Source organism: Myotis nattereri (genome assembly GCF_964212035.1).
Source record: "Myotis nattereri genome assembly, chromosome: 3".
NCBI lineage: Eukaryota > Metazoa > Chordata > Mammalia > Chiroptera > Vespertilionidae > Myotis > Myotis nattereri.
Genome location: NC_138077.1, coordinates 184,817,481 through 184,844,415, shown reverse-complemented (window position 1 = coordinate 184,844,415; position 26,935 = coordinate 184,817,481). Strand labels below are relative to the sequence as shown.

At 41.1% G+C, this 26,935-nt stretch overlaps 1 protein-coding gene across 2 annotated transcripts in view; it reads right to left on the bottom strand.

Annotated features, from left to right (window-relative positions):
* EFCAB14 (EF-hand calcium binding domain 14) overlaps positions 1-22,940 on the bottom strand; it is a 39,925-nt gene extending 16,985 nt beyond the window's left edge. For both annotated transcript variants that reach the window (XM_081087977.1, XM_081087978.1), the window contains exons 1-4: positions 21,799-22,940; positions 19,718-19,866; positions 13,494-13,639; positions 2,725-2,823 (exon numbers count right to left, since the gene is read on the bottom strand). In XM_081087977.1, coding sequence (XP_080944103.1) covers positions 2,725-2,823; positions 13,494-13,639; positions 19,718-19,866; positions 21,799-21,980 — 576 coding nt within the window. In that variant the 5' untranslated portion in view covers positions 21,981-22,940. The remainder of the gene's footprint in view (positions 1-2,724; positions 2,824-13,493; positions 13,640-19,717; positions 19,867-21,798) is intronic.
* Between the last annotated feature and the right edge of the window lie 3,995 nt (positions 22,941-26,935).

Genomic DNA, 26,935 nt, shown 5'->3' with positions numbered 1-26,935 from the left:
GGTGTTTTTAATTATTTCAAATATCTTCAAAAATGAATTTCATGTAGCTTATACTGACACAATTAACAGGGAAAAAAAATATATAAAGCCTAAGTGACTGGACGATCAGACAACCGACCAGTTGCTATGACAAGCACTGACCACCAGGGGAAGACACTCAACGCAGCAGCAGCAGGTGCATTGGGGTTGGGATGAGCAGCAGTAGCGCAGAGCCCTGGGCTCCAGCTCCTCCCCAGCAGCCTGCTGCTTCCCGCACTACTTCATGCTGTGGGGGATCGATACAGACAGTGGAGCCCGATGAGCTGGTGGGTAAGGCCGGGCTGCGGCAGCACAGAGGTCCACTGATCCCCGCAGGCCAGGCCGAGGGACCCCACTGGTGTACGAATCTGTACACCGGGCCTCTAGTATATATATGTAAACAAGCAATTGTCTCAATTTAAAGGACTTTTCCTAGAGGAAAACCAAATCTTTCCTTTAAAAAACCCACTAGTTTATAGATTTGGAACCCATAGATAAGATTCTCCCACAAACTGTAGGCAGGCAGATGGCCAGAGCTAACACTGTAGATTGCCACGGAGTTTGGAGCAAACGATGGCTTTTGAGTGAAAATGGGTGGAACCATTATTAAAAAGCCCTGTCCTAAGGGAACACTAAAAAAAAATGTTACTATTTGATGGGTCTTGACCTTTTATTAAGATAGATTGACAATTTTATGATGTCACATTAGTATTTTTAACCAAGCTCTTTTATATATTACGCTGATAGCCAAGAATACAAGAGAACAAAAGATGACATTTTCAACATTAAAAAAAATTTATGTGAGTATAATGAGGTTAGGTATTTGAGCTGAACTACCACTTCAAAACTGAGCCACTTGTAACAAAAGTAGTGTCTGACATTATTTATGCAAAAATTTGGAGAGACAACACCAATACACTGGTGCTCTGTTGTTACAGGCACTCAAAGACACCTCCTGTTAGAGAATCCTAACTGGCTGGATGTATGATCCCATCAGGATGCAAGAAGATAGTAAGCTCTTGTTTGGTATTCTAGGTAACTGCAAAGTGTCTGGCACACACTGGAAGAAGCTCCACAAATGTTTACTGAATTAATGAATGCAAGAATAAACCAGTTTCCTTCACTAATGCAAGACTGCCAGAGTCGCTTCTGCGCTAAAGGCTACAGAGGCCTATCTTTTTCCTACTTGGCACTTGGGAATAATGGCAAGAAGTATTTGGCCTCATCAATGTGGTCCCTACTTTTGTATTTAAAGTTATAAACAGGTGACATTATTGGACAAATAGTAAGCTATGGAGACCAAGCTCACAAGTGGAAGGGCTATAAAATGGCAAGTTTTGTTTCTGTTTTTGGCTTAGGAAGTTCTCCTTTGTGGAGACAATTTATATATTTATAGAGCCTGGCATATAATCAAAGTTATCACACTAAATTTGAAAAGTTAAAGACTAGATTTGACTCCCTTGCTCCAGAATCCCTTCTTATATTTCCTGCTGCAAGGGCTGATGTTGCTTGGGTTCCAAGTAGGCCCCTTCTTCTTCCTACCCACTCTCCCCACCCAGCTCTAAAGATCCCTACGTATTACTCATCTGCTTGGTCACTGCCTCCTGCTCTTGGCTTGAATCTTAGGGATCAAAAAATCAGAAAATCCAAATTACTGTTTGCCTAGGGCAGTGGTGGGCAAACTCATTAGTCAATAGAGCCAAATATCAACAGTACTTCTTCAAAATAGACTAGCCCAGGCCGAAAACCAACTTCTGCACATGGGCCACGAAGTTTCAATCACACTGTATGTGCACGCCCGCACATGGTATTTTGTGGAAGAGCCACACTCAAGGGGCCAAAGAGCCACATGTGGCTCACAAGCCGCAGTTTGTCGACCACAGGCCTAGGGCATATATGGAGTAAATTGCCTAGAGCAGGGGTTGGAATTGTCCTGCCCTTGGGCCATATAAGCCCCAAGAAATCATTTGGTCTGGCCTTGCCAAGGCATTAGGGTTGAGTTAATTAGATATTTGAACAAATATAGTAGGCTAATTTTTAAGTTGACAATTTTGTATGGCCCATGATGTTATAAATATCCAAATAGCTCTTGGCAGAAAAAGGTTCCCCACCCCTGGCTTAGAGGATGTGCACCTTTACCTTTATAAAACAACATACATTGTTCACCAAAATGCTTTTTACCATTTTTATTTCCAGCAGGAGTGTTTTAAAGTTTCCTTTGCTCTACCATCCTTGCTAATACTTATCACATCCTAAACTTTAAATGTTTGCATTTCTTCAAATTATCTTTTTCTAAAAAATAAACAGTAATATAGAAGTTAATAATTTAGAGAAACTCTCATATACCATTGGTCTGCTTTCATGAAGACAAAGTGGATGATGAATCAAAAAGGCAAATAATGAAAAAAGAACCCACACATGTTAACATAGGAGTCCCAGTATAGCAATCCTGGGAATTGGAGAACCAAATAAAAAAGGTGCAAATCCACATAAACCAGACCTAAAGTCACCTGTTGCAAATTAAATGCCCAACTAACTAGAACAAAACTGAGATACTTTAAAATCTTTAGGACACAGTGATATGCTCTATTACTGCCCTCCTGGAGCAGGTGATTTCAAGTGCCGGGTTTTCAAAGAAAACATCTAAGAAGCTAGAATTGCTAGTACAGCAGTTGGTTAATCTCAGTGCCTATACATAGTACTTACCTTCTGAAGTCCCTCTACAGTAGCAGGCAGACTAATTAAATCTGCTGCTGATTTTACATTGGCTTTGAGGTGGGTTACTGCAGAATTCAACAGAGAAATCTGAAAGGAAGAGTAACAAACAATGAAAACAGAATTTGCACAGTGAATTCTTCCTTCACAGACTCTACATTTGATGCTGATGTCAAGGCACCCTTCGATTTTATGTACTTCTGTAATCCAGACATTATATCTTATTCAGCTCATACTTGAATAGACTGGAGATCTGAGAGGCAGCAATAATACCCCTTCTTTCCCTACCCAATTTAAACACTAGTGCCAAAGAGAGAAAGGCAATTATTCTTTACCCTAACTCCTGGCAGCTACAAAATGTTAAAATCTTAAATTACCCAAAAGATGATTGCAACAGTGATTACAACACAATCCTTCAACAAAACGACAAAAAGAAAGCTAATGATCAAAGACCCCTGAAGGATTTCATTTCGGTAAAAAAATAACACCTTAGTTATTTACTGAACTTTTGTTCCTGCCCAAGTGGGAACATATAAAGTAAAAGCCCATCATCACAAAATACAGTCTACAGGAACTATACCCTGCCAACTTGAACAGCACTTTCAACTACTTGGGGATTTAGTTTTGGTTTAACAATGTGATTAATATTTCAAACTCAATAGCTCAACCAAAGCACTACTTTGTACCCCGAAGGTTCTCAATAAATACCCAGTGACTTGCGGACTGATGCACTGAATGTATTAAAATAGGAATTGAATCAAAATAAAATGTCTTCCCTTTTACTATTAGGGGTAGAATTCTACATACCTGGAATTCTCTCTCAGATGGGGGCTGGGGGAACCTTATAATACTCAATTTCAGGCTGCAGAGATCATATTCTTACAACCTTGCAGTGTGGCTCAAACACTCTTGAAAGATTCCTGGTTCCATACTGCTTTCCTATCCCAAATGCTAGAATGAGGACACAGATCTACCAATAGCAATTATATTCAGAGGGCCTCACAGAACAGCCACTAAAGTTTCTGGGCACTTATTCCATAAAAACAAAGTAAACCTGATCCCCTACTCTTTCCTTCAACAAATGTTTGGCATCTCCGTGTCAGGTTCTGCTGCAGGCACTGTGGAGATAGTGGCAAACAAGACCATGAAGTTTTGTTTCATGGAGTACCCATCATAGTAGGTGAGAGAAAAACAAAGAAGGAAAGTATCAGATAATAAGTACTATGCAAAGAAATTAAGCAGAACGTGGGAGTGGGAGTGAGCAGCAGTGTGTTCTGAACAAGTTGTCCAGTGAGGAGCCTGGGAACTTAGGTTCTCTTTTTCTTCTTTCCCTTTAGGAGGAAAATGTTCAGGGGCATCAAGCTACTTTTCATTCACTCATTACTGCAATAAATATTTATTGAGCCCTATTTTATACCAGGTGTCAGTGATCTTTTGGAGTTTACATTTTAGTGCAAGGAGACAGACAATGTTATCTAATATGAGATAGTGGGATATGTTAGGAAAAAATGAAAATAAGGTAACTTGATGAGTTATTGGATAACTACTTTAGATTGGATGATTAGAAAAAGCCTATATAAAGAGAAGACATTTAAACAGATCTAAATAATAAGAAGGAATTAATGAGACATAAATTGAATGAAGTGCATTTGAGGGCAGAGGGAACTGCTGGGGTAAAGGCCCCAGTGCAGGAAAGAGCCTGGCATATCTGAAGAATAGAAAAAAGGCTGGTGGCAGAAGCACATAATATGAGTGAGAAAGGGGGAGGGAAGGGAGAGGTGGAGGCAGGGAGGCAGAGGGTCTATCCCTTTATGGAAGGGAAGTAACATTAAATAAATAATTAAGTACTAAATGTGATAATAAAGTTCTAAGAAAAGAACATCAGTGCAGACTGAACTGGACAGGATTCATAGAAGTAGGACTCCAATTAGACTCTGATGGAAAGATTTTATAAATAAAAATAAAACAGCTATTCTTTTTAGGTTAGAAGGGTGAGTGTGGCATTGGGTAATAGGTAGGGAGCAACAACATTAATAGGCCCAGGAAAACTTTTTCTGCATGGCATTTCTCAAAGTGATGATGATTTATTTACTTGTGTAATTATGTGTTAAGTTTCTCAAGAATGGTAATGGTCTTACAAATGGCCAGTGTGGCTGGCTGGCAGCTACTATTTTTCTCCAAACTAGAGGAGCCAGCAGGATAAGGTGAGGTACTGTTTCACTTCTCCCCATGCCCCAAACTCTCTAGGCTTGGGTATCAGCTGCCTCCCTGAAAGAGTTTGCTCTGGAGAGCTGACCATTAACTCTCTCATCACCAAACATCACTTAGGACTTCTTACTCATTTATAAGACCTGGACCACAAACTGGTCACTAGGACTCAGCTTTGTGCCCATAAACTGTAAAGCTGGATTCCATCTCTCAGCATTCCCTTCTTTTGAGTAGAATAATGCCACAATCCATGGAAAACTACAGCAAAGCTACATGTGTAACTAGAATGGAGAGACAAGGGGCTCTCTCCATTATCACTGGGACTGCTCTAGGATGTCAGATTGGATCCAAGTATTACAGAACTTATCTCTGATTCAAAGAGTCTAAAAAACTGAATTAAGTAGAAACCATTAAAATAAAAACCCAAATTTCAGCCAAAAAATGAGTCATGACATTTATGCATATTACATGACTTTTCATTAGCAAAATTAAAAATAGCTACTGTAGACCATTTTATACTTTGATATCTGAAATGCTGCTTTTTTTTGCTTTGGGGTTAAAATTAAGTGTTCTTTCTTTTTAAAATATATTTATATTGATTTCAGAGAGGAAGGGAGAGAGAGAGAGAGAGAGAGAGAGAGAGAGAGAGAGAGAGAGAAACATCAATGATAAGAATTAATAATTGACTACATCTTACACCCTCCCCTCCCCTCCCCCCCCCCCCCCCCCCTTGACTGGAGATTGAGCCTGCAACTGCAACTGGGGCATGTGCCCCTACAAGGAATCGAACTGTGACCTCCTGGTTCATAGGTCGATGCTCAACCACTGAACTACACTGGCTGGGGAAGTGTTCTTTACATAGTAAGCAAAAAAGTTACTAAAACAGGCAACCATCAATGATGAATATGAGCTCTAGTAGGAACCTGACATCATACCCTTTCAACTTCATCTACTGAGCACCTACTGAATTTTATAGCAGATATAAAGATGGAAGGCAGAAAGGAAAACTGGGAAAAAGACAGGTTCTTAGCACCTGAATATTTTAATGTTAGCACTGCTACACAGCTGTGCGACCTAGGGCTAGCTACTTCTCGGAATCTGTTTTCTTTCGGTAAAATGGAGATACCACCTCCTACTTCATAGGTCTATAGAAAAAGAAAAAAAGATTTCATATGTAGTACTTCTAATAGGAGTCTGCATAAAGAAAGCATTTAATGAATGGCAGTTATCATCTCAATTGCCATCACTATCACCAACATCACACAGCACAGAGTTCTGTGTAAAACCTTCTAGTGTAATTAGATGCATACACAAACACAGTAGTCCCCCATTATACTCAGTTTTGCTTTTTGTGGTTTGTTACCTGTGGTTAACTGTGGTCCAAAAAGATTAAAGGGGAAATTTCAGAAATAAACTAATTCATAAATTTTAAATTGTATGCCCTTCTCAGTGTAATGAAATCTCCTGCTATCCTGACCCATCCCGCCACATGATTCATCCTTTTGTCCAGTATATCCAGGATGTATACTCTACCTGCCCATTAGTCACTTAGTAGCTGTCTTGATTATCAGATGATTGTCATGCAGTGCTTGTGTTCAAGTAACTGTTATTTTACTTAATAATGGCCCCAAAGCTGAAGAGTAGTGATGCTGGCAATTTGGATATGCCAGAGAAGCTATAAGTAAGTGCTTCCTTTAGGTAAAAAAGTGCAAGTTCTCCACTTAATAAGGAAATAAAAAAATCAAATGCTGAGGTTGCTAAGATCTATGTTAAGAACAAATCTTCTATTTGTGAAATTGTGAAGGAAAAGAAATTCGTGCTAGTTTTGCTGTTGCACCTCAAACTGCAATAGTTATGGCCACAGTGAGTGTTAAATGCTTAGTTAAGATGGAAATGGCATTATTTGTGGATGGAAGACATGAACAGAAAGTGTGCTCTGGTTGATGGTAACATGGTGTGCCAGAAAGCATTGAGCCTATATGAAGGCTTTAGCAAGGTGTCCCCTGAAACGAGTAATACCCAGCCATTTCTTGAAAGTAAGAGATGGTTACACAGATTCAGGAGATCTGAACTAAAAAATGTAAAAATTACTGTAGAGAGACTGCAGTTATATAACTTTTATTACAGTATATTGTTATAGTTGTTCTACTTCATTGTTACTGTTGTTAATCTCTTACTGTGCCTAGTTTATAAATGAAACTTGATCACAGGTATGTATGCATAGAAAAGACACAGTATATAGAAGGTTTGGCACTATCGGCAGTTTCAGTCATCCACTGGAGGTCTTGGATAAGAAGGAACTACTGTGACTATCACATCATAAGATATCTGGACCAAGTACCAAAAAAACAGATATAGAACATACTATAGAACAGTGGTTCTCAACCTTCCTAATGCCACGACCCTTTAATACAGTTCCTCATGTTGTAGTGACCCCCAATCATAAAATTATTTTCGTTGCTACTTCATAACTGTAATTTTGCTACTGTTATGAATCGTAATGTAAATATCTGATATGCAGGATGTATTTTCATTGTTACAAATTAAACATAACTAAAACATAGTGATTAATCACAAAAACAATATGTAATTATATATGTGTTTTCCGATGGTCTTAGGTGACTTTTACTAATTAGTTTATGAGTGCCATGATGAAAAAGGTGGAAAATCACTATTCTAGAAATTCACAGCAGACACTGAATGAGTGATTACCGAACCATTGCTCCTGAGAAAGGGTTGCTCGACCCCTAGAGGGGTCGAGACCCACAGGTTGTGAACCGCTGCTATAGATGATGACCTCAAGGTCCTTGCTGACTCTTGTTGACATATCCTTCCTTACTTCTGGCCTCTTTCCACCAAACTACCCTATTAATAAAAGCCTATGTGGTCATCACGCCCTCATGACACCCTCATGCCATAATAAGCGATCACCAGGAGACTGCGTGCGCAGCAGGCGTGTGCAGGTGGGCGGGGCTGCATGCACACGCGGGTGGGCGGGGGCTTGATGCTGCGTGCACGGCTTGGAGGTGGGTCCCGTGAATCCACGAGGCCTGGGAGTCCCTCGGATCGGCAAGGTGCAAGGCGGGGCCCGTGGCTCCAGCCTACCTCTTTGGGGCAATCATCGAGGAGCCCCAGGTGGGTGGGTGGGGCCTACCTCTTTGGGGTGATCAATTGTGGGGTTCCCGCACTGTGAGAGGGAACAGGCCAGGCTGTCTCCCACCCCCCCCCCCGCCCCCCCCGCATGAATTTAGTGCACCAGGCCTCTAGTGCTATAATAAAACACAAAAATCCCCTGAACACACTGTTTTTCATTTGTCTGTGCTTTTGCACATATACTCAATTCTCACTATTCACAGTAGTTATGTTCTGGAACAGAGATTTTCAATCAATGTGCTGCAAGAATTTTTAAAACATGCAATACCTGAATATTTAGTCGGGAGCACTGACAAAATAAAAAAATGACAATAACCAACACAACAATGGCTATCTGGTATGAATGAATCAAAATTATACCTATTTTTTTTGGTCAGATTGGCAAAAAATGTATTTTTTTGGTGTGCTGCAGAATTTTACTAATTAGTTTATGAGTGCCATGATGAAAAAGGTGGAAAATCACTATTCTAGAAATTCACAGCAGACACTGAATGAGTGATTACTGAACCATTGCTCCTAAGGGTATAGAGTTATGTTCCAAGAGTCCTCTGATCACAACATTTTTGTCAATTAATCAATATAATATATAACTTTGTTTTATGTGTATTTCTTTTAAGGATGTCTTATTTAATGTATATTGTTGAACTCGTGCCTGAATGCAGCTTATCCAACACATCTATTTTCACGTAAGGCACAACACAGCTTGCTTGCATTTTGCAACATTAGACAGACTTCAGCACTATGACAGTTGAACATTTAAAGCAGCAGGATCACACACACAAAAGCCGTGGCACTAAATATATCATGAAAAGAAAACTTGTTTACACTCTGAGCTGAAACAAGGCAGAGTGTGGCCTTGTTTAACTTCAACTGGAAGCGTTCCTATTGGGTGACTTAACTTTTTCACCACTAGATTCCTGCCAGTGAATAACTGACTGCAAAAGCACCACACGTACAGGTTTTTGGGTTACAAATAAATTTTAGCTAGTAGGTGAATTTGCAAATATGGAAATCTGCAAATGATGAGGATCAAGTGTATTAATGAGGACACCCTCTCTCTTTCTATAGAATTTATCGGGCCAACTCCTATTAGCCCTTCAGGACTCAGCTCAAGATATATGAGAAGTTTTGCTTGAATCCAGCCAGTCTGGGTTAGAAACATACCTAAAAAATGCCCCACAGTGCTCATATGGACCGGCTTCTTATTGCTTATTAGGCTGTTTTATAACTATTTACTTTTCTATTTCTCCTCCAATTGATGGTAAGAGCCTTGAGGGTGGGAATCCAAGGCCTAACTCCATAAAAGCAGCTCATTAAACATTTGTTGAATTAATGGTCTTCAAAGAAGGGGAGCAGACTCCCTATAATGTTGAGAATGGACATGGTCATGTATGAAATTAGAAGTTTCGTAAGTAACATAGAAAAGTAAATTGATTTTAACACTTTTTAAAAGATTTTTCAATATAAAATTTGATTTTAACTTATTTCAAACTTTTTTTTTTTCAGGCTTCATTAACTTCAATTCATATTGTGATAAGGACAGTACTTGCTAAGTGATATACATTTTATTATTGTTTAAGCCACTTTGGATTTCTTAAAAAAATTTTTTTGCCACTAAAAAGATCTAATTGACAGAGTTACCCTGAGATATAGACACATGGTTAAATATTAATTTTATATCTGTTTTGGTTTTGGACAAATGCCTTTCCATCAGAAATGTATAACAATTTTAGAAAATCATTCAGAGAATGATGGGAAAGGCTAACATGGGCCAAATAAACAAAGTTTAAGTTTATGTGGGCCGAAAAAAACCAAAAGCTTCAATTTTCATAGAAATGTTGGTTTATTTCGATAGAGACATGCTGAATATAAAGGGCTGAAATAAATGAGTAATCATTAACATAAAACAACATTTTATAAAAATTAATATTTTTTCTTGAACATTAACTTACCAGACACTGAATAACTGCACAAATTAATAAGCATAATGCAGATAAACCTATTTTTCTTGTTCTCCAAAAGCAAAGTATTTCCTGTTGTGCACACTGAACAAGTCAGTTCAAGACTAATGACATGGCAATCAGCTGCTAAAATATTCGCTGCTAGTATTAGTGGAGAGAAGTGTTGTGCCTGCACGTAAGGCGCATAAGGGAAATGAATGCAACATGATTATAATGATCAGTCATTAACAAACGTTGTAGTTTGTTATTAATAATTATGTATAACAGGATATTGTAAAAATTAAGTTACAAAATTTTTATTAAAACGTTTCTTACATACCGTTATATTGGCTGGGCCACAAAAATATTCATTGTGGGCCACATGCGGGCCGTGGGGCAAGATTTTGACATGCATGCTCTGGACCAACCTAAAGCTCTAGGTTACCACCACCCATCCCTTCTGCACCCATGCCAATAAAGAATTTCTCTGCCTCAGGCTAGTTTCATCAGTCAGTCCCATCAACTTTGAAGATCTACTGAAGCTAAAATGGAAAGGGTTTCAGTTCAATCTCTTTTACTTTTATACATGAAGCTTTAGGACTGAAGTAAACTTTCCTGTTTATCTTCTTTCCCAGGTACTTTTTGTTATTAAAAATAACAGCCAGGACAAGAATAAAGTGATTACTTTGTTTCCAGATTCCAAATTAAAGAGAACTGAGAAATATATAGGAAAGGTTTGAAAACCGTGTCTTCTCACACCAAATACAAACTTCCCCTTTGACTCTTTTGTGCTGCTTGACAAGATGGGAATGTAGCTGACATTGCTGGCTCTTCATCCTGAAAGATCTCATGCTGGCCCAGAACTGTAAACTCCATGACTATCTAAATGGAATCTCTGGTTTGCCCTAGTCAGAGATGTTAATTATTTCTCAGTGCTTTACTGTGGTTGATTTTCACTTGATGTAATCTCTGCTCAAACTGCTCATTTGTTCTGTGAATACAAGGCCAGTCTATCCTGTTCATTTTGCAGAAAAGGGAGTGAATACTTGCTTTTTCCTAAATACTGAGAGTCCAAAGATAATACATAATGAGTAAAGACTGCAACTGATCAATTATTTCATTAATGACTAAAAAAAATGAAATAGAACAGAATAGAAAATAAAATATCATAAGGCATCATAAGGGTAAGCTAATATTTTCAGAAACTTTTATTTCAGTTACATATATGTATGTGTTTATTAGATAATGATGTATAACATCTCTTATTGTAGGCAAAAGTTTTAAAGCTGCAGCACCAGGCCATTGATCTGTTCAACTGATGAACTGCCCAACTCCTGCACTACTGCTGCAAGGTGGTGGGGGAGCTTCAGAAATATGTGTAAGCCCTTTATCCTAGCACAGTGCTTCTCCTTGCCACTGGCTTATTCTGAACTCTGTGACTCCATTCTGAAGAAAAGAATATCCTCTTAGTGCCAACAAGAATGGCCCATCTATTTTTAAGCACTTTGCAGGTGTGCCATTCATTTGCTACTTGAGGTTTTTGGGGTTTTTTAATCCACTGCCGGGAGCCGGTCCATCCTTGCTGTTTCATGGGACCTGGCATATATGGCATACTGTTCTTAATATGTTTGCTCACCTTCTTGGCACTATGTGTTTTAACCAAGGTCACCTCTCTGAGAAAGGTTGTTTCCCTAGGTAGGGATTTTCCCCTTAAGTTAGGGAGGGAATAAAACCCCTTAACTAAGTGGCAGGCGGGTAATTAATCACTTTAACTACGAATAATCATGCTTAAGCTACATAATCTTTACTCCCTGGAATGGAGATAAGAAACGCCCTAACCTTTGGAATAGAGATTGATAGGACTGGAATCAACTGGTATAAATACAGATGTAACAAGACAATAGGACACAGAACTTACAAGACAGAACTTACACACAGAACCTAGAGACAGAAGAACTTCACTGGAGAGAACATGGCAAAAGATCCTGGACAGAAACTGGAGACAGAACCTAGAGACAGAACCTAGCGAGAGAACATGGCAAAAGATCCTGGGCTGAACCTGACTACAGAAATTGGCAAGAGAACCTGACTAGAACCTGGTGACTGAACCTGGCTGGAGAACCTGGACAGAACCTGGCTGGAGAACCTAGCAAGAGAACATGGACACAGAACCTGGCTGGAGATCCGAACCAGAACTTCGCTGGAGATCCTGAACAGAACTTGGCTAGAGACCCTGACAAGAGAACCCGGCTAGGGTGCTGATCAACTGAACGCTGCCTCTGTGTCATTCCTTCTTCGCCAACTCCGTCCACACCTTTGGGAACCCCTGGACTTGCTGGGGTTGGACCCCAGCAATCCACATTTTTCCTAATTAAACTGCAAAAACTGAGGATAGGGGCTACAGTTACCCAGCAACAACTTTATAAATACAAGATCCTTGATCAAAAACCTTTTAGGGATTGGAAAAGTTTTTCCTCTAGGCCTGCTTGTCTGGCCAAGGTATTTAACCAACTCTGCCACTTCCTCCTATGCCAGTGATGGCGAACCTTTTGAGCTCGGCGTGTCAGCATTTTGAAAAACCCTAACTAAACTCTGGTGCCGTGTCACATATAGAAATTTTTTGATATTTGCAACCATAGTAAAACAAAGACTTATACTTTTGATATTTATTTTATATATTTAAATGCCATTTAACAAAGAAGAATCAACCAAAAAACTGAGTTCGCGTGTCACCTCTGACACGCGTGTCATAGGTTCGCCATCACTGTCCTATGCTATGCTAGAATAACTATCATTAGATGTGGATGGTTTCCAGATAGGTTTTAGTATAGTACCGTGGTCGGCAAACTGCGGCTCGTGAGCCACTCTGGCCCCTTGAGTGTGGCTCTTCCTAAGCCTTAGGAGTGCCCTAATTAAGTTAATAACAATGTACCTACCTATATAGTTTAAGTTTAAAAAATTTGGCTCTCAAAAGAAATTTTAATCATTGTACTGTTGATATTTGGCTCTGTTGAGTAATGAGTTTGCCGACCACTGGTATAGTATATAGTATATACCTCAAGATTGTGTCTGTAAGTTTATATACTCTTAAACAAAATAAGCTCTCATTATCTAATAAAAATATGCTATCCTTTTTCTTGGGGATTAGATGGCACTCTTTCTAAAAAAAAAAAATTTATACCTACACTGCTCTTTATGAGGACGGACTCAAGTATATCCAACTCCCTCTGAATTACTCTACTTTGTAAAATTATCCTTTGAAGAAGGGGTTAACAGGTTTAATTATTTGGTAAATGCAAACTATTACCTATTTTACCCGAATTTAATGTGTTGGAATCACAGTTTACAAAAACCATATCAAAAAGTAAAACAATTTGGAGTTACCTATACCTACAGATTCAAACCAAATAGAACTAAATATTCATAGCTTACACAGAAATAAAATCACACTTTTGCTACCTGCTTATTCATTTCTGTGATGTTTATCCAGACCTTGTTCAAGCCCAGCTCTCCAGATTCAATCTTCTCAAGTTCTCTTTGTTTGCTGAGTAGTTCTTCATTAAGTTTGGGAATTTCTTGGAATGAACTTTTCTGATTAGATTCCACTAAAAGCAAAAATAAGATCAATCATAAATAGCCATAAAGTTCCCTCATGGCTCCAAGAAAAAAAATGATTCTATACAGTAGGAAAGTAGATAGAACAACACGTAAACCCTGGGAGGATAATGACTAAATTTATATCTATAAACTACATGTCCTTTTATTTATATAAATGTACATCTTTAACACTAAAGCTTTTAACTGGGGCTATTCACGACTGGCAATACAACTTTTAAAAGTCAGGTGGCTAAAAATGATAATGATGACTATAAGCAGTAAGAGTTAGATTTGAATCACAGCTCTGTAACTTACTGTGATCTTGAGAAAATAACTCAACTTTTTTGAACTCAGTTTCCTCATCTGTAAAATATACTTTACAGGCCCTAACCGGTTTGGCTCAGTGGATAGAGCGTCAGCCTGTGGACTCAAGGGTCCCAGGTTCGATTCTGGTCAAGAGCATGTACCTTGGTTGTGGGCACATCCCCAGTGGGGAGATGTGCAGGAGGCAGCTGATTGATGTTTCTCTCTCATCGATGTTTCTAACTCTCTATCCCTCTCCCTTCCTCTCTGTAAAAAATCAATAAAATATATTTAAAAAATATATATATATATATATATTACAGGATTTTTAGAATCAAATGAAAGAATGTCTGTACAGTACTAAACACAGCTGGCCAGGCAGACAGTAAGTGACAAATAAATGTTAAGTACTGACCACCTTTACTCCATTAATGCTCCAGGTGACATCATAAGTTATATCTCTAAGTGTGTAAGTCTACTTTTCTCTATCTCAAATTGGTCAAATGGAAGGTGGGTTCTTACCCCCTTTAAAGTACTGTTATGAGGACTAAGATTTTAAATCTTTTTCATATACAGCAGGGTGTTTTCTTAAATCCACCCAAAAGCTCCAAGTCACAGTAAAGGAAGATAAAGGAACATGTTAACTAAGTATAGGCTGATATTTGGCCTTCCTTTTGGGAAATACTATCTCCTGGTTTGTCAGCCTGAAGACAGAGGCCTGCAAGAGTGCCTTCTCTTGTTACTTTAAAGAGTATTTTTCCTTTACATGGAAAATATTGATAATCACTGGTCCTCCAGAATAAAACCTATTTTTTTTAAAGTACACAGTGCCAAATTCGTTAATATACTTTCTTTGAAACCAAACACTGGCACACAGGACAGATATAAGACAATTTACTAAAACGTAAGTACTAAGACAGCCTGCGTGATCAGCACTTAGAATATACCTGGCACTCAGTATTACTGACTGAATAAATCTGGCCTTTGCTTACCTCCCCAACCACGTTTCTCCTTACTTTACCTACCTCTTTAATCTACTTCCTAGCCACGCAGATTTTCCTGACATATCAACCTCTTTAAGCCTCAGTGACCCTGCACACTCTATTCTTTCTGCCTAGATGCCTTCAGCATGTCCCTTTTTCATTTCTGCCACCCTAGCCTAGATAATTACTTTCAAGATTCAGCACAAATAGCTGCACACCCCACCTTGGACCACCGCCACCTTTTATCACTCCTAACACTTAATATACACTGTGCTGTAGCTATATACTGTCTGTCTCCTGAACCAGACTGAGAGAGCTGTAAGAGGACAGGGACCAAATCATATTAGTCATATATTCCCAGGGCCAACCAGTGCCAGGGACACAGAACTCAAATACTTTTCCAGTGAAATAATTGTAGGGTATGAAATGGAGATAATGCTAGCCTATTAAGTCAAACAAAGAAAACTCAACAAACAAACACAACAACTAAAAATCATAAAGGACACCAATAAGGAGGGAAAAACTGGCTCGTGGTTTCCCCACTACAACAAAGCCCACTACCTGAAAATTCAGAATTATTAAAATAAATCAGGCATTTTTATTCGTCTTTTAAAATATACACCAAAGAATTTCTTTATATATATATATATATATATATATATATAGATATACTTCCCTAAAAACTTTTTTTTTTAAAGGTATCACTTTTTTTTTTAATACATTTTAAAAATTGATTTCAGAGAGGAAGGGAGAGGGGGAGAGAGAGGTAGAAACATCAATGATGAGAGAATCATTGATTGGTTGCCTCCTGCACGCCCACTACTGGGGATCGAGCCCACAACCCAGGCATATGCCCTTGACTGGAATCAAACCCGGGACCCTTCAGTCCACAGGCCAATGCTCTATCCACTAAGCCAAACCAGCTAGGGCTTCTCTAAAAACTTTTAATGTAACATTTGGTTTACACATGATTTGTAGGACTACACATCCATCTCATACAATAAAAACATTTTACCAGTCTAAATTATGCAACACTTAGAATTTCAGTGAATTTAGTTTACATTTTCAGTGAGGTTGCAAAGTAACTCATCCCACACATGTCTGCCATTCCCAAGTGGTCAAACATCCCAAGAGTGTGTGTGTGTGAAGAGGGGGGAGGAGGAGTCTCTCTCTTTCCTGCAGTCTATACAAATTAAGTAGAAGGTAGAAGTGGAAGATAAACACATAAATAACTTGGGTTACAATTATTAACTAATAAACATATAAAGCTGACAAGCCCTGAACACATTCTGGATGCTGAGGATTGTATGAGCCAAGAAGGGATCATATTTACTATCTGATTTGGGGCCCTGAAGGAGAAACAACTCAAGTCAGGGCACTCTGACTCCACAAATAGGAGAAAGAGTAGCAAACAACTTACGATTACTTATTCATGTTCTTACAACATGGAAAGCAACTCATTTAAAATTTAGTATATTAAGACTCAAACTTACTTAGCTCTTTTCCTGATCTTCAAGATAAAAAAAATGGAGATTTCTGCAAACACCCTTCGGACAGACCATATAAAGCTGATAGCAATATTTTACGTCTTTATAGTCTGCAATAAACTTTTATGTAACTATTAAACTTGCTATTGAGTGCCTACCATGTGCCACTCGGTACTAGTGCATAAAAAGACCATGAAGTTCTCAGTTCAGCAGGGAGTGAGGCATGAGGCATTGTCACAGTTACTATATGGTGTTACATACACTATGACAGAGGAATGCTCAAAGTGCTTTGATAGCACGAATACATCTTTACGTTTGTTGACTCGTTGACTGCCAGGTCTATTACACATATACTTTAAAAATGTTTTATGGATGGGAAAGTGAAGGCTCAGAAAGAATAAGTGACTCGTCCAAGTTTTAAAGCTAGTAATGAGCAAGCCAGGATTCAACAGTCAAGCCTTTTACTCCTAGAACCAGCACTCTTTCTAGTATACTCCAGCTACCATAAATACGTACATCCTAATACCCTCATTATCACAAGATCATTTAGGAGATGCTTAGTTCATTAATCTTTTCTTCTTTTCCAAATTCTTTTTTTTTTTATTACTCTAGTGTTTCATAGTTGAGTGAAAAAGAGGGATGATTAGGAATAGATCTTCCTTAGAATAACTGTGGAGGTCTTTTGGAGTACCTGGAATACTGAGCTAAGAGTTTCAAGGCCAGCCAGTACTTTTAGCTTAAGGGTCAAGTTACTCCTTGAATACAAGATAAAAACATGAAGCCTCCCTGCTTTGCTTTCTGTTTCAGCAACCTTACCTCCTTTCCTCACAAGTGTCTTGGAAAATTTATTGAAATGAAGAACAATGGGCTCTGAATTTTTCAAAAAAGTGTTAAAGTCAGAATAGCAGATGATCTTATTTAAGTCAGTGAGTTCCACTGTTCTCCTGAAAACCAAGAGGTATATAGGTTGAAATATATTTAAAGCAGAATTCAAGAAAGATTATTTAAACTTTACAAGATTGATCTCATTTATTTATTTATTTTTTAATTTCTTTATTGGTTAAGGTATTACAAATGTGTCCTTATCCCCCCATTACCCCCCTGCCGCTCCCCCCCGCCACTACTCATGCTCTCATCCCCCTGTTGTCCGTGCCCATTGATTTGGCTTATATGCATGCATACAAGTCCTTTGGTTGATCGAGATTGACCTCATTTAGTCAAGGTAATAGTTTTCACAAGAAAACTCTTGAGCCGTAGCCAGCGTGGCTCAGTGGATAGAGCACCAGCCTGTGGACCAAAGGATCCCAGGTTCGATTCTGGTCAAGGGCACGTACCTCAGTTGCAGGCTCCTTCTGGGGCCAGCCCCGGCCCTGGTCAGGGTGTGTACAGGAGGCAACCAATTGATGGAAAAATATCCTTGGGTGAGGATTAAAACAAAACAAAACAACAACAAAAAACTCTTGGGCAAGTAGTTCACAATGGCTCAGTTCATGGACTGACAACATGCCCCAGGGCCCAGACCCTACCCCTCAGGAAGTCCTGCTTTAGACATTATGGGTGCTGGCATTTCTATTGTAGCAAACCAAAGCCAACAATGCAGTGGGACTGACAATTCTAAATCTGCTCTATTCAGGGGCCTGAGTCTCAGGGGAATGTTGCTCAATTATATAAATTGGGTCTCATAGTCCAGGGTACAATTCCTGGAATCTCCTGAATATAGTATTTATAGGAATTGGGATTAACAAGTGCTCAATAAATATTTGTTGACTCGTTGCCAGGTCTATTACACATATTCTTTAAAACTGCATTTCTAGACAAAGAAATTCGCTGAAAAAGGTATAAATTACTTGGGTGTCCTGTAAACACAGGCACATAAGAGTCAGAGAAAGGAATTCGAGAGGTAGAATTGAGCAATGTTTTGAAATGTATAAATAAATGATTGCTACATGTGATCAAAACAAGCTGTAGCACAAACCTAAGAAGTCCAACTAATTAAGGAGATGACGGCACAGACAAGTGTCTTTGCTGGTTGTTTACAGTTAAAACTGTTTCTGAAAACCTCATTTCCAAGTTATGATTACTCCTTACAAAGAAAACATTGGCCTTAGAAACACCTTGCAATACAGCTAAGGACAACCATTAAGGAGGAACAACAACTAGAATACAAATCTCATTCTTTTTTACACTATACTCTGATTCCACTAGTTGATAAAACATGTAAGTCAGGATGATTCTGGCAGAGAATGACTTACCCAAGGCCATTCCCTAAATCAGAAACTTAGAAGAAAACCAAAGTTAGTAGTTCAGCTTTTTTTTTTCAAGCAACATCACTAGGAATGTCATCAACACACTAAGGATTAGTTGTCCCTAGATCAGGTTCAGAACTTTAATAACTGCAGGCAGCAAAGAGAAGCTGGAGTGAAGGAAAACTAGGATGTTGTGATTTCCCCAGGCTTAATATGGGAAGTAAGGAAAGAACTCTAATTCCAGTTATGGGGCCAGATTTCTTTATGATCTTAGGAAAGCCTGGTGGTCAGTTTCCTGATGTGTTAATGCTGCTAAGAATAGGGAATTTGTGATTAACTTGGAACTGGTTCCTTAGCTTAGAAAATTTACTCTTGAAACTGAGAACCGAAGATCTCAGTGTTGGTAAACGAAGATATTTAAGTTAAATCTGGTAGAAGCCAGCATGCAAACACATCTTTTAGAAAAAGTACTTTGCATATGCAAAATACAACTTTATAATTTAGAATATATAAAACTCCATAAGTTAAGAAAGTCTCTTACACTTTGAAACCCACTCATGAGAAATATTTATTTGTGACTTGGCACACAGTAAGCACTTCATAAATGTTGGCTATTATTATTGCCCATTCCTATGTTCTTATACAATTTTTAAGAAGGAAACTTTTTGACAGATTCCCATATTCTTTCTCAAATGGCCTATGAGGAAGAAGGAAATAGCCCAGTGCAATGAGGAAGTATAAAGTGGCAACAGGTGGAGGTTAACCAAGGTTCTAGACTCCTGGACCTTAGAGCTTTCCTTTTGTGCCCTAAATGTTGACTAAGATGTCATTTTTCAGATGCTATTTTTCCTGATGGTGCATAAGCACTGTTTTTTGTTTTTATTTAAGACAAATAACTGTTACTATATTGAAGTTGACAGCTAAGAAAGAATATAAAAATGCTGAAAAAAATGTATAATGTATAATTGCTTTACCAGTGGGCAAAACCCTTAATTCAGCATGGTCCACTTTGTCCTAGATCCTAGAAGAGAATCCAAGATTATACTCTGAAATATGCGACCACTTACTTGTTCTAAATTTCTCCTTGAGGGTATCCAGATCCTCCTTCAGAGCAACTTGCATCCACACCAAGCCCACGCAGGCCACGACACAGGCGGCAAGGATGACAAAAGCACAGAGGGGATAACAGATCTTGCAGCATCGTAAATAGTCTCCCCTGATCACAAGAACAAATTCAACCAGGAGTACAAAGGTGATTATGAGCACAACTTTATTAGAAATAACATTCCTGTACTGCTATGCAATTATGTTTTTAAATAAATAAGCAGTTGATTTACCAGGGAATACCGAGTAACATAGTTAAATCTGAACAGCAAGTTGAAAATAACCAAGTAATATGACCTATGAAGAGGTCATCTATTCAGTAAAAAAGTTTAAAACTTCACATGAAACAGAGGGACTTCCTGTGGGCCACAGGAAGCACCTGTGGGAACTGCAGCTCACTGCAATCACTACCAATGCAAGTCTTTGGAAACAATCTCAGGTTAGGAAAGTGCCGAGACCAGGGCTTCTCTGCAATTCCATCACTGCACTGTAATTTACCTACCTGCCTCTGTCAAACGCATGCTCACTCCAGGGGACCCTGTTCAGTTTATTGAAACTTCATAAACTTTTGAGCAAGTTTTACTGCAAATGGAATGAAAGAAATAGGAACTGTAGGGTGAAGTGGACACCTGGCACACTCTAGCTATCGGCTTAGAACAGGGGTCCTCAAACTTTTTAAACAGGGGGCCAGTTCACTGTCCCTCAGACCGTTGGAGGGCCGGACTATAGTTAAAAAAAACAAACTATGAACAAATTCCTATGCACACTGCACATATCTTATTTTGAAGTAAAAAAACAAAACGGGAACAAATACAATATTTGTATTTGCATGTGGCCCGCGGGCCGTAGTTTGAGGACCCCTGGCTTAGAAGAAAGGAAGCCTAGAAAAGAGTTAGATTTCACACCAAATTTCAACCAACACTCAGGTCTAAACTAACCCAGAAGGGTAACTATTCCAGTTGAACTATTCCATTTCATCAGATCTGCACAACCCAAACTTAGGGTTGTCCTTAACTACCTAATCTGGCAAAGCTCATCAGAAGCCAAATCCTTCCTTTAACAAAATAGGACAAAGATACTCTAAACCAGCGGTTCTCAACCTGTGGGTCTCAACCCCTTTGGGGGTTGAACGATCCTTTCACAGGGGTCGCCTAAGACCATCGGAAAATACATATATAATTACGTATTGTTTTTGTGATTAATCACTATGCTTTAATTATGTTCAATTTGTAACAATGAAATTGGGGGTCACCACAACATGAGGAACTGTATTAAAGGGTTGCGGCATTAGGAAGGTTGAGAACCATTGATCTAAACAAACTCAAAGGATTCAACCTCTTTTCGCACCCCAACCTTCTGCCTAGCCCTTGCTTCCACATGCTCAGCAGAATATCTTTTCTTTTAATGTAGTCCCTGAGAGGGTCCAAGGCACTGTCCAGGTTCCCTCCAGCTCTTTCCCAACCCTGAGCCCTAATTCCCAATGTCCTCAATACTCACTACTGGGTCAGTCTAGTGGCTGCACCATTTGAAAGCGGTTTTGGGAAAAAGCTGCCTCTTCACTTTGTCCTCCATGCTCCTTTACTCTCAAGGCTCGTACAGTGTGTCCCTCAACAAATTCTTCCATCACCAAGATTCAGACTCACAAGAGTGCAAAATAAATAAATAAATAATTTACAGTCTTAAGGTCCCTATCTCGGGGGACCTTAAAAAAAGGCTACTTCCAAAAGCTTGTCTGCTCCTATGTTCCTATTCTTAGCTTCTTTGCTCCTCCTGACTTGGTGTTCCTGGGCTCCTGGCACATTCCCCACATCCACACTTCCACCCTAGGTTTAGAGCGCTTTTTTGTACACTTACAGACAGATCTCTAACTTATCCTTCATTGAGAACCTGAAGAAACAACTTTTCTCCCTCTTTGCCTTCCAAGGACTACACCGACTGATTTTTTTCGCCCCCTAAGAACTCCCTTCTCCTCTTCAATTTGCCCCCTTGGTCGTGCAAGGAGCTGTCTTCTCCCTATGCCACCCCTCACCACCGCATCACTCACTTGACAAAGCGAGAGCGATTGCCAACTACACCAAACTCCTCTTCCTCCTCGGAGCTAGACTCGGAGTCCGAAGCAGGAGGCTCAGTGCGAAGCAGGCGGTGGCCCGAGCCTTTCTTGGGCTTCTTTCTCCGGCTCTCCCCAGACAAGCCAATCAATGCATTGAGCTCTTTGCGCTTTTTCATCTTCTTGTGTGGGGTGAGCGGAGCACCCACTCCGGAGCTGCCAGGTTCGTACCCGAGGCCCAGCTCTCTTGCTACCTTGGAGCTGCCTTCCAGGGTGGGCGATCCTGGGCCAGAGCCCCCTGGCCACTCCCACCCAGGGGTGGGACTGACCAGATCCGCTGGGAGCTGGAGATGGGAGCCCAGAGGAAACTGGAACTGCTGGGTGGGGAAGTCACATAGGTAGGGCCAGAGAGCTGGTGATCCAAAAGGTCCTGGGCATGAAGTGTCAGTTAAGAGGTTATGAAGGGGGATAAAAACCAAGCCAAGAACGAGCGACGCTCAGCCCTGATAAGTAGATAATGTTCCTAAGGGTGCTCCGAGAGCTGGGGAAGGGCACACGGACGGGTGCTTTGGGCTTCCGGGCAGGATTTCCAATGGAGAGAGAAGAGAAGCTTGTTCTTGAACGGGAGGCAAGGGAGAGGCGCACAACCAGGCAGTGCGAGCGCGCCCGTCCCTCCTCCGCTGGAGAGGTGGCAGCAGGAGGGGCTCCCGGTTGCTCCGGTCCGGACACAGTCGGGGAGACAGCCAATGTCCGGGTTGGCGGTGCTCACTGTCCTCCGGCCCTAGTTTGCAGGAAGTCCAAGACCGAGGAAAACCCAGAGGCCGGTTCGGAGGGCTGGGCCTGGGAGGAGCCAGTCCCGCGCCCGGGGAGACCCCCGCCCCGCTGTCTGGGCCTGGGGGCACGGTGCGGGAGGGCGACGGCGGCTCTGCCCACCTGAAGAGCTCCCGCCCAGAGTTTGAGGTGTTCCGGCACCGGCGACTCTTGGCAGCTCACAAGCGCCTTCTTCGCTCCGTCCGCGACTCCGGCCTCCGCTCCGGCTGCGGCCGCGGCTGCTCCCGACGCGCAGGTGGCGGCGGAGGCTGCCGCGGGTTCCAGCCCCGGGCCATCGCTCCAGCTCCAGCTCACTTCCTCTTGGCAGCAACTGCCAGCGCCGCCTGCCAGTAAGCCGCGTTCCCATTGGCCGGCTTCCTGGTGACGTCACACCACCGGCGCTTGTAGAGGCGGGAGGCGGGGCGTTAAAGGGCTGCAAAGCCCTGCAAGGGCTGGGCCCGCTCGCTGGTGGGGAGGCCCCGCCCCCACAGGGGCGTGCGCTCACCTGAGCTGGGAGGAATACTTTTTCCTGAGGGGTCGGCGTGGGGTCAGCCGAAGCGCCTTAGGTACTTGACTTGCTTGGAAACTTTAATCAGCTACCCTGGCCCGTTTGGTTCAGTGGGTCGAGTATCGGCCATTGAGCTGAAGCATCCCGGGTTCGAGGACATGCCCAGGTTTCGGGCTCGATCCCTAGCAGGGGGCGTGCAGGAGGCAGTAGATCAATAATTCTCTCTCATTATTGATGTTTCTATCTTCCTCTCTGAAATCAATAAAAATATGTTTTTTAAAAAGCTTATCGAACTGAACTTATGAACTTACTCAGCCTGGAGGCAACACACCTCTGACTCACGGGCTGTTTTTGACCTGATTGAACACAGTTATTCATTTCATAAATATTACCACGTGTCACGAGCAGTTCTGGCGCTGGAGATACAGAGATAAGCAAAACAACTACTGTCCCCCTAAAAATAAATACAGGACACCCAGTAAAGTTTGAATTTCAGATAAACAATGAATAGTTTTTTAGTGTATGTCCCATACAGTTTCTGGGACATCTTCATACTGAAAACTTAATTTTTTATCTGAAATCCAAATTTAACTGGTATCCTGTATCTATCTGCCAATCCTATTCCTGCAGCTTTATTCTGGTGGGAGGAGAGCAACAACAGACATGCATATCACATGTCAGGAGGTGATAAGTGTTATGAAAAAATTGAAACATAAGGGGATGGGAAGTGCCTCTGTGATAAGGGGACATTGGGTTATAGACTGGGAAGAAATGGGAGAATGAGCTATGCAATGGCCAGGAGGAAGGAGTCACCTGGAAAACCTGGTGTGGCTGGACCTGAAGAGCAAAGAGGAGAGAGGTGGGAAATGAGATCAGGGCCAGATTGTGAAGGGCCTTATGTATGGTGGTGTGGACTTTGGGAAAACATTGGTGCTTTAAGCTGAAAGGAGGCGTACTTTGGTTTAGATTTTTAAAAGATCACTCTGGCCTACTGTGTGGAAAAGAGAATTGGGAGAAGGGGAGGGACAAAGGAAACCAGGAAACCAGTGCAGATAGAGAATGGTGATAGACTAGGGTGACAATAATGGAGATGGTGAGCATTCTGGATGCTTCTTGAAGTTAGAGCTAGTAATATTTACTCATGGGCTAGATGAAAGGTGTGAAGAAAGAGGAGTAATGGAGGACTTCAGAGTTTTTGGGTGGGACAACTGGAAGAAAGGAATTGCCATTTACTGAGATGGCGAAGAGCAGGTGTGGGGCAAGTTTGAGAAGCCAATTCAATATTCAAATGGCTTTTTTGGTATATCCATTTAGAATTTGGGGCAGAGGTTGGGGCCTGAAATATAAACCTGAGAGTATCAGATGGTATTTAAAGCAAAGAGCTTTGAACTACTTGGAAGAAAGTAACTTAAAGTAATCTTTTTTTTAAAATATATTTTTATTGATTTCAGAGAAGAAGGGAGAGGGAGAGAGAGATAGAAACATCAATGATGAGAGCGAATCATTGATTGGTTGCCTCCTGCACACCCCACACTGAGGATCGAGCCCACAACCCTGGCTTGTGCCCTGACCAGGAATTGAACTGTGACCTCCTGGTTCACAGGTTGATGCTCAACCGCTGAGCCATGTAGGCCGGGCTTAAAGTAATTCTTTTATGTCAATTACGTGATCATTCTTATTGTGCCATTTGCACTGTGTTTGTTCAGGGAGACACACCCAAAGCCAGTGTGTCTTATTTATCTTTCTATGTCTAGCCCAGAGGCAGGCATTTAGTAACAATGATCTGATAAATATGTGATAGATACTTACATAAGTGGGCAGAGTTGTACAGAAGTATGAGTGGAGTTGGAATCACGAGATCTGGGATTAAATTATGCTTCTAATATTATCTCTGTCAGCATGGAAGCCATTTAAATTTTCTGAGCTTCAGTTTTCCCTCTGAAAAATGGCGATAACATCTATTTCACTGGACAGACAAATGAGAAGATGCCTGAGAAGGTGCTTCTGAAGCCCCAAATGATGGTGCAGTTATTGCTTTTATTGTCTCCTTTTGATCCTGGAGCTGTGCACTCCAATACAGTAGCCACTAGCTATATGCGGCAATTTAAATTTACATTTAACTTAATCAACGTTGAATAAAATGTTTAAATGAGTTCTTCTGTCTTACTGGCCACTCTACTACTACAGGGAGCCAGGGGCTGAGGAAACCACAGGAGTGAGGCAGGCCACAGATGCATCGGCCAACTGCAATGACTTTTGGTCAGCCAGGTCCTGCCCTCTCTGCAGTACTGGCTACATAATTTGTGGGGGCCCAATGCAAATGAAAATGCAAGGTCCTTTGTTAAAAAGCAGAAAAATGATTTTTCTTTCCTTTGTTATTCCTTACTCAGCCTGTCATGCTGTTTATGATTCACTAATGAATATTATGCTCCCTTGGGCATGGGGATAATCACAGGGGCCTGGGACCCTGCCTCTGGCTTGGTGTGCATCCCCTCCCTGCATCCAGGTCCCTGCCTGGGACAGAAGAAGGACAGGGAAACAGGTAGACAAGAACCCATTTTGGGGAGAGGAAGGGGGGAGGTGATGAGAGATAGAATGACCTGTGAGCTGAGACTCCAGGTCCCCAGTGCATGCTTCATTGTTTCATGGACTTCATTTACAAAACACAAATTCAAAATCAAATTACTGTGAAATTCAAGATGGCAATCACAGAACATTAAATCCCACTGAGGGGCACCCTTCCGAGTGGGGGGTTCTGTGCAACTGTACTGGCCATACACCCCTGGAGCAGGCCCTGATAATACCTAGCTCACAGAGCAGCTGTGAAGAGGGAATGTGCCTGACTCATAGTTAGTGCTCAATAAATGTCAGCTGCCCTCTGAATATGATTAATTATTAAATGTGATGTACAACAGACTTACTAAATGGAATTCTGATGATATGCCTTTATTTACCTAATAGAAAAGACTGCTTTCATCTACTTTAAGAGCTCTGTTTGCCATCATCTTTCTTGGTGTTTTGCTATGGCTAAAGAGGGGGGAAGGAACAGAAATGAACATTTAAACATACTTAGGTATCAAGCATTTTGGTGTTAATCCTCACTACAATAAGCTAGTCTTCACCAGGCAAGTGTTTTATCCCTGCTCTAATTGAGGAGGAAAATGATGCTCAGAGATTGCAAGAGGCTTGCCCAGGGACACACAGGACATCAATGGCAGATGCTGGGACTTGAGTCGGCTTCTGTCTGCCTCTGAAGCCTGAGTTCTGCGCCCAGTGCCCTGCACCACGCTGATGGAGCTCACTGTCTGGGGCCTTTTTCTGGAACTGAAGAATCTTCCTTCTAGGGTGGCCTCATCTGCTTCCCCAGGCCCCTTCCCCATTCTTTTTGCTGTTGTGCTGGCAGGTGCATCCTGAACCCTGAGGAGAGGACTAAGGACAATGGGAGGGGAAGGATTGGGTGGTAGGAAAGGGGCCAAGCTCCAAGCTAAACAATGGTTCCTCTCCCAGTGGGTCCCAGGCAGCCGGAAGTAGCAAATGGTTCCCAGCATTATTGTGGGCAGGGGTGAGGGCTGTGCCTCTGGGATTCTCCTATTCTAGGCACAGCCTCCTCCGAGTTGCTGCAAGCTTTGGTGCCTCCGCTGTGTAGTAGCTTCAGTTTCCCCATCTATGAACTGTGCTTTAGCACTCAGAACAGTGCCCAATGCTGGAGGACCTCAGGAACTGTTGGCTGAATTATCTTATAGGAAGAGTAGAGGAAACTCTGAAGAATTTCTAGGCATTGTTCTTCATCTTGGTGACCCCATTCATCCATCCATC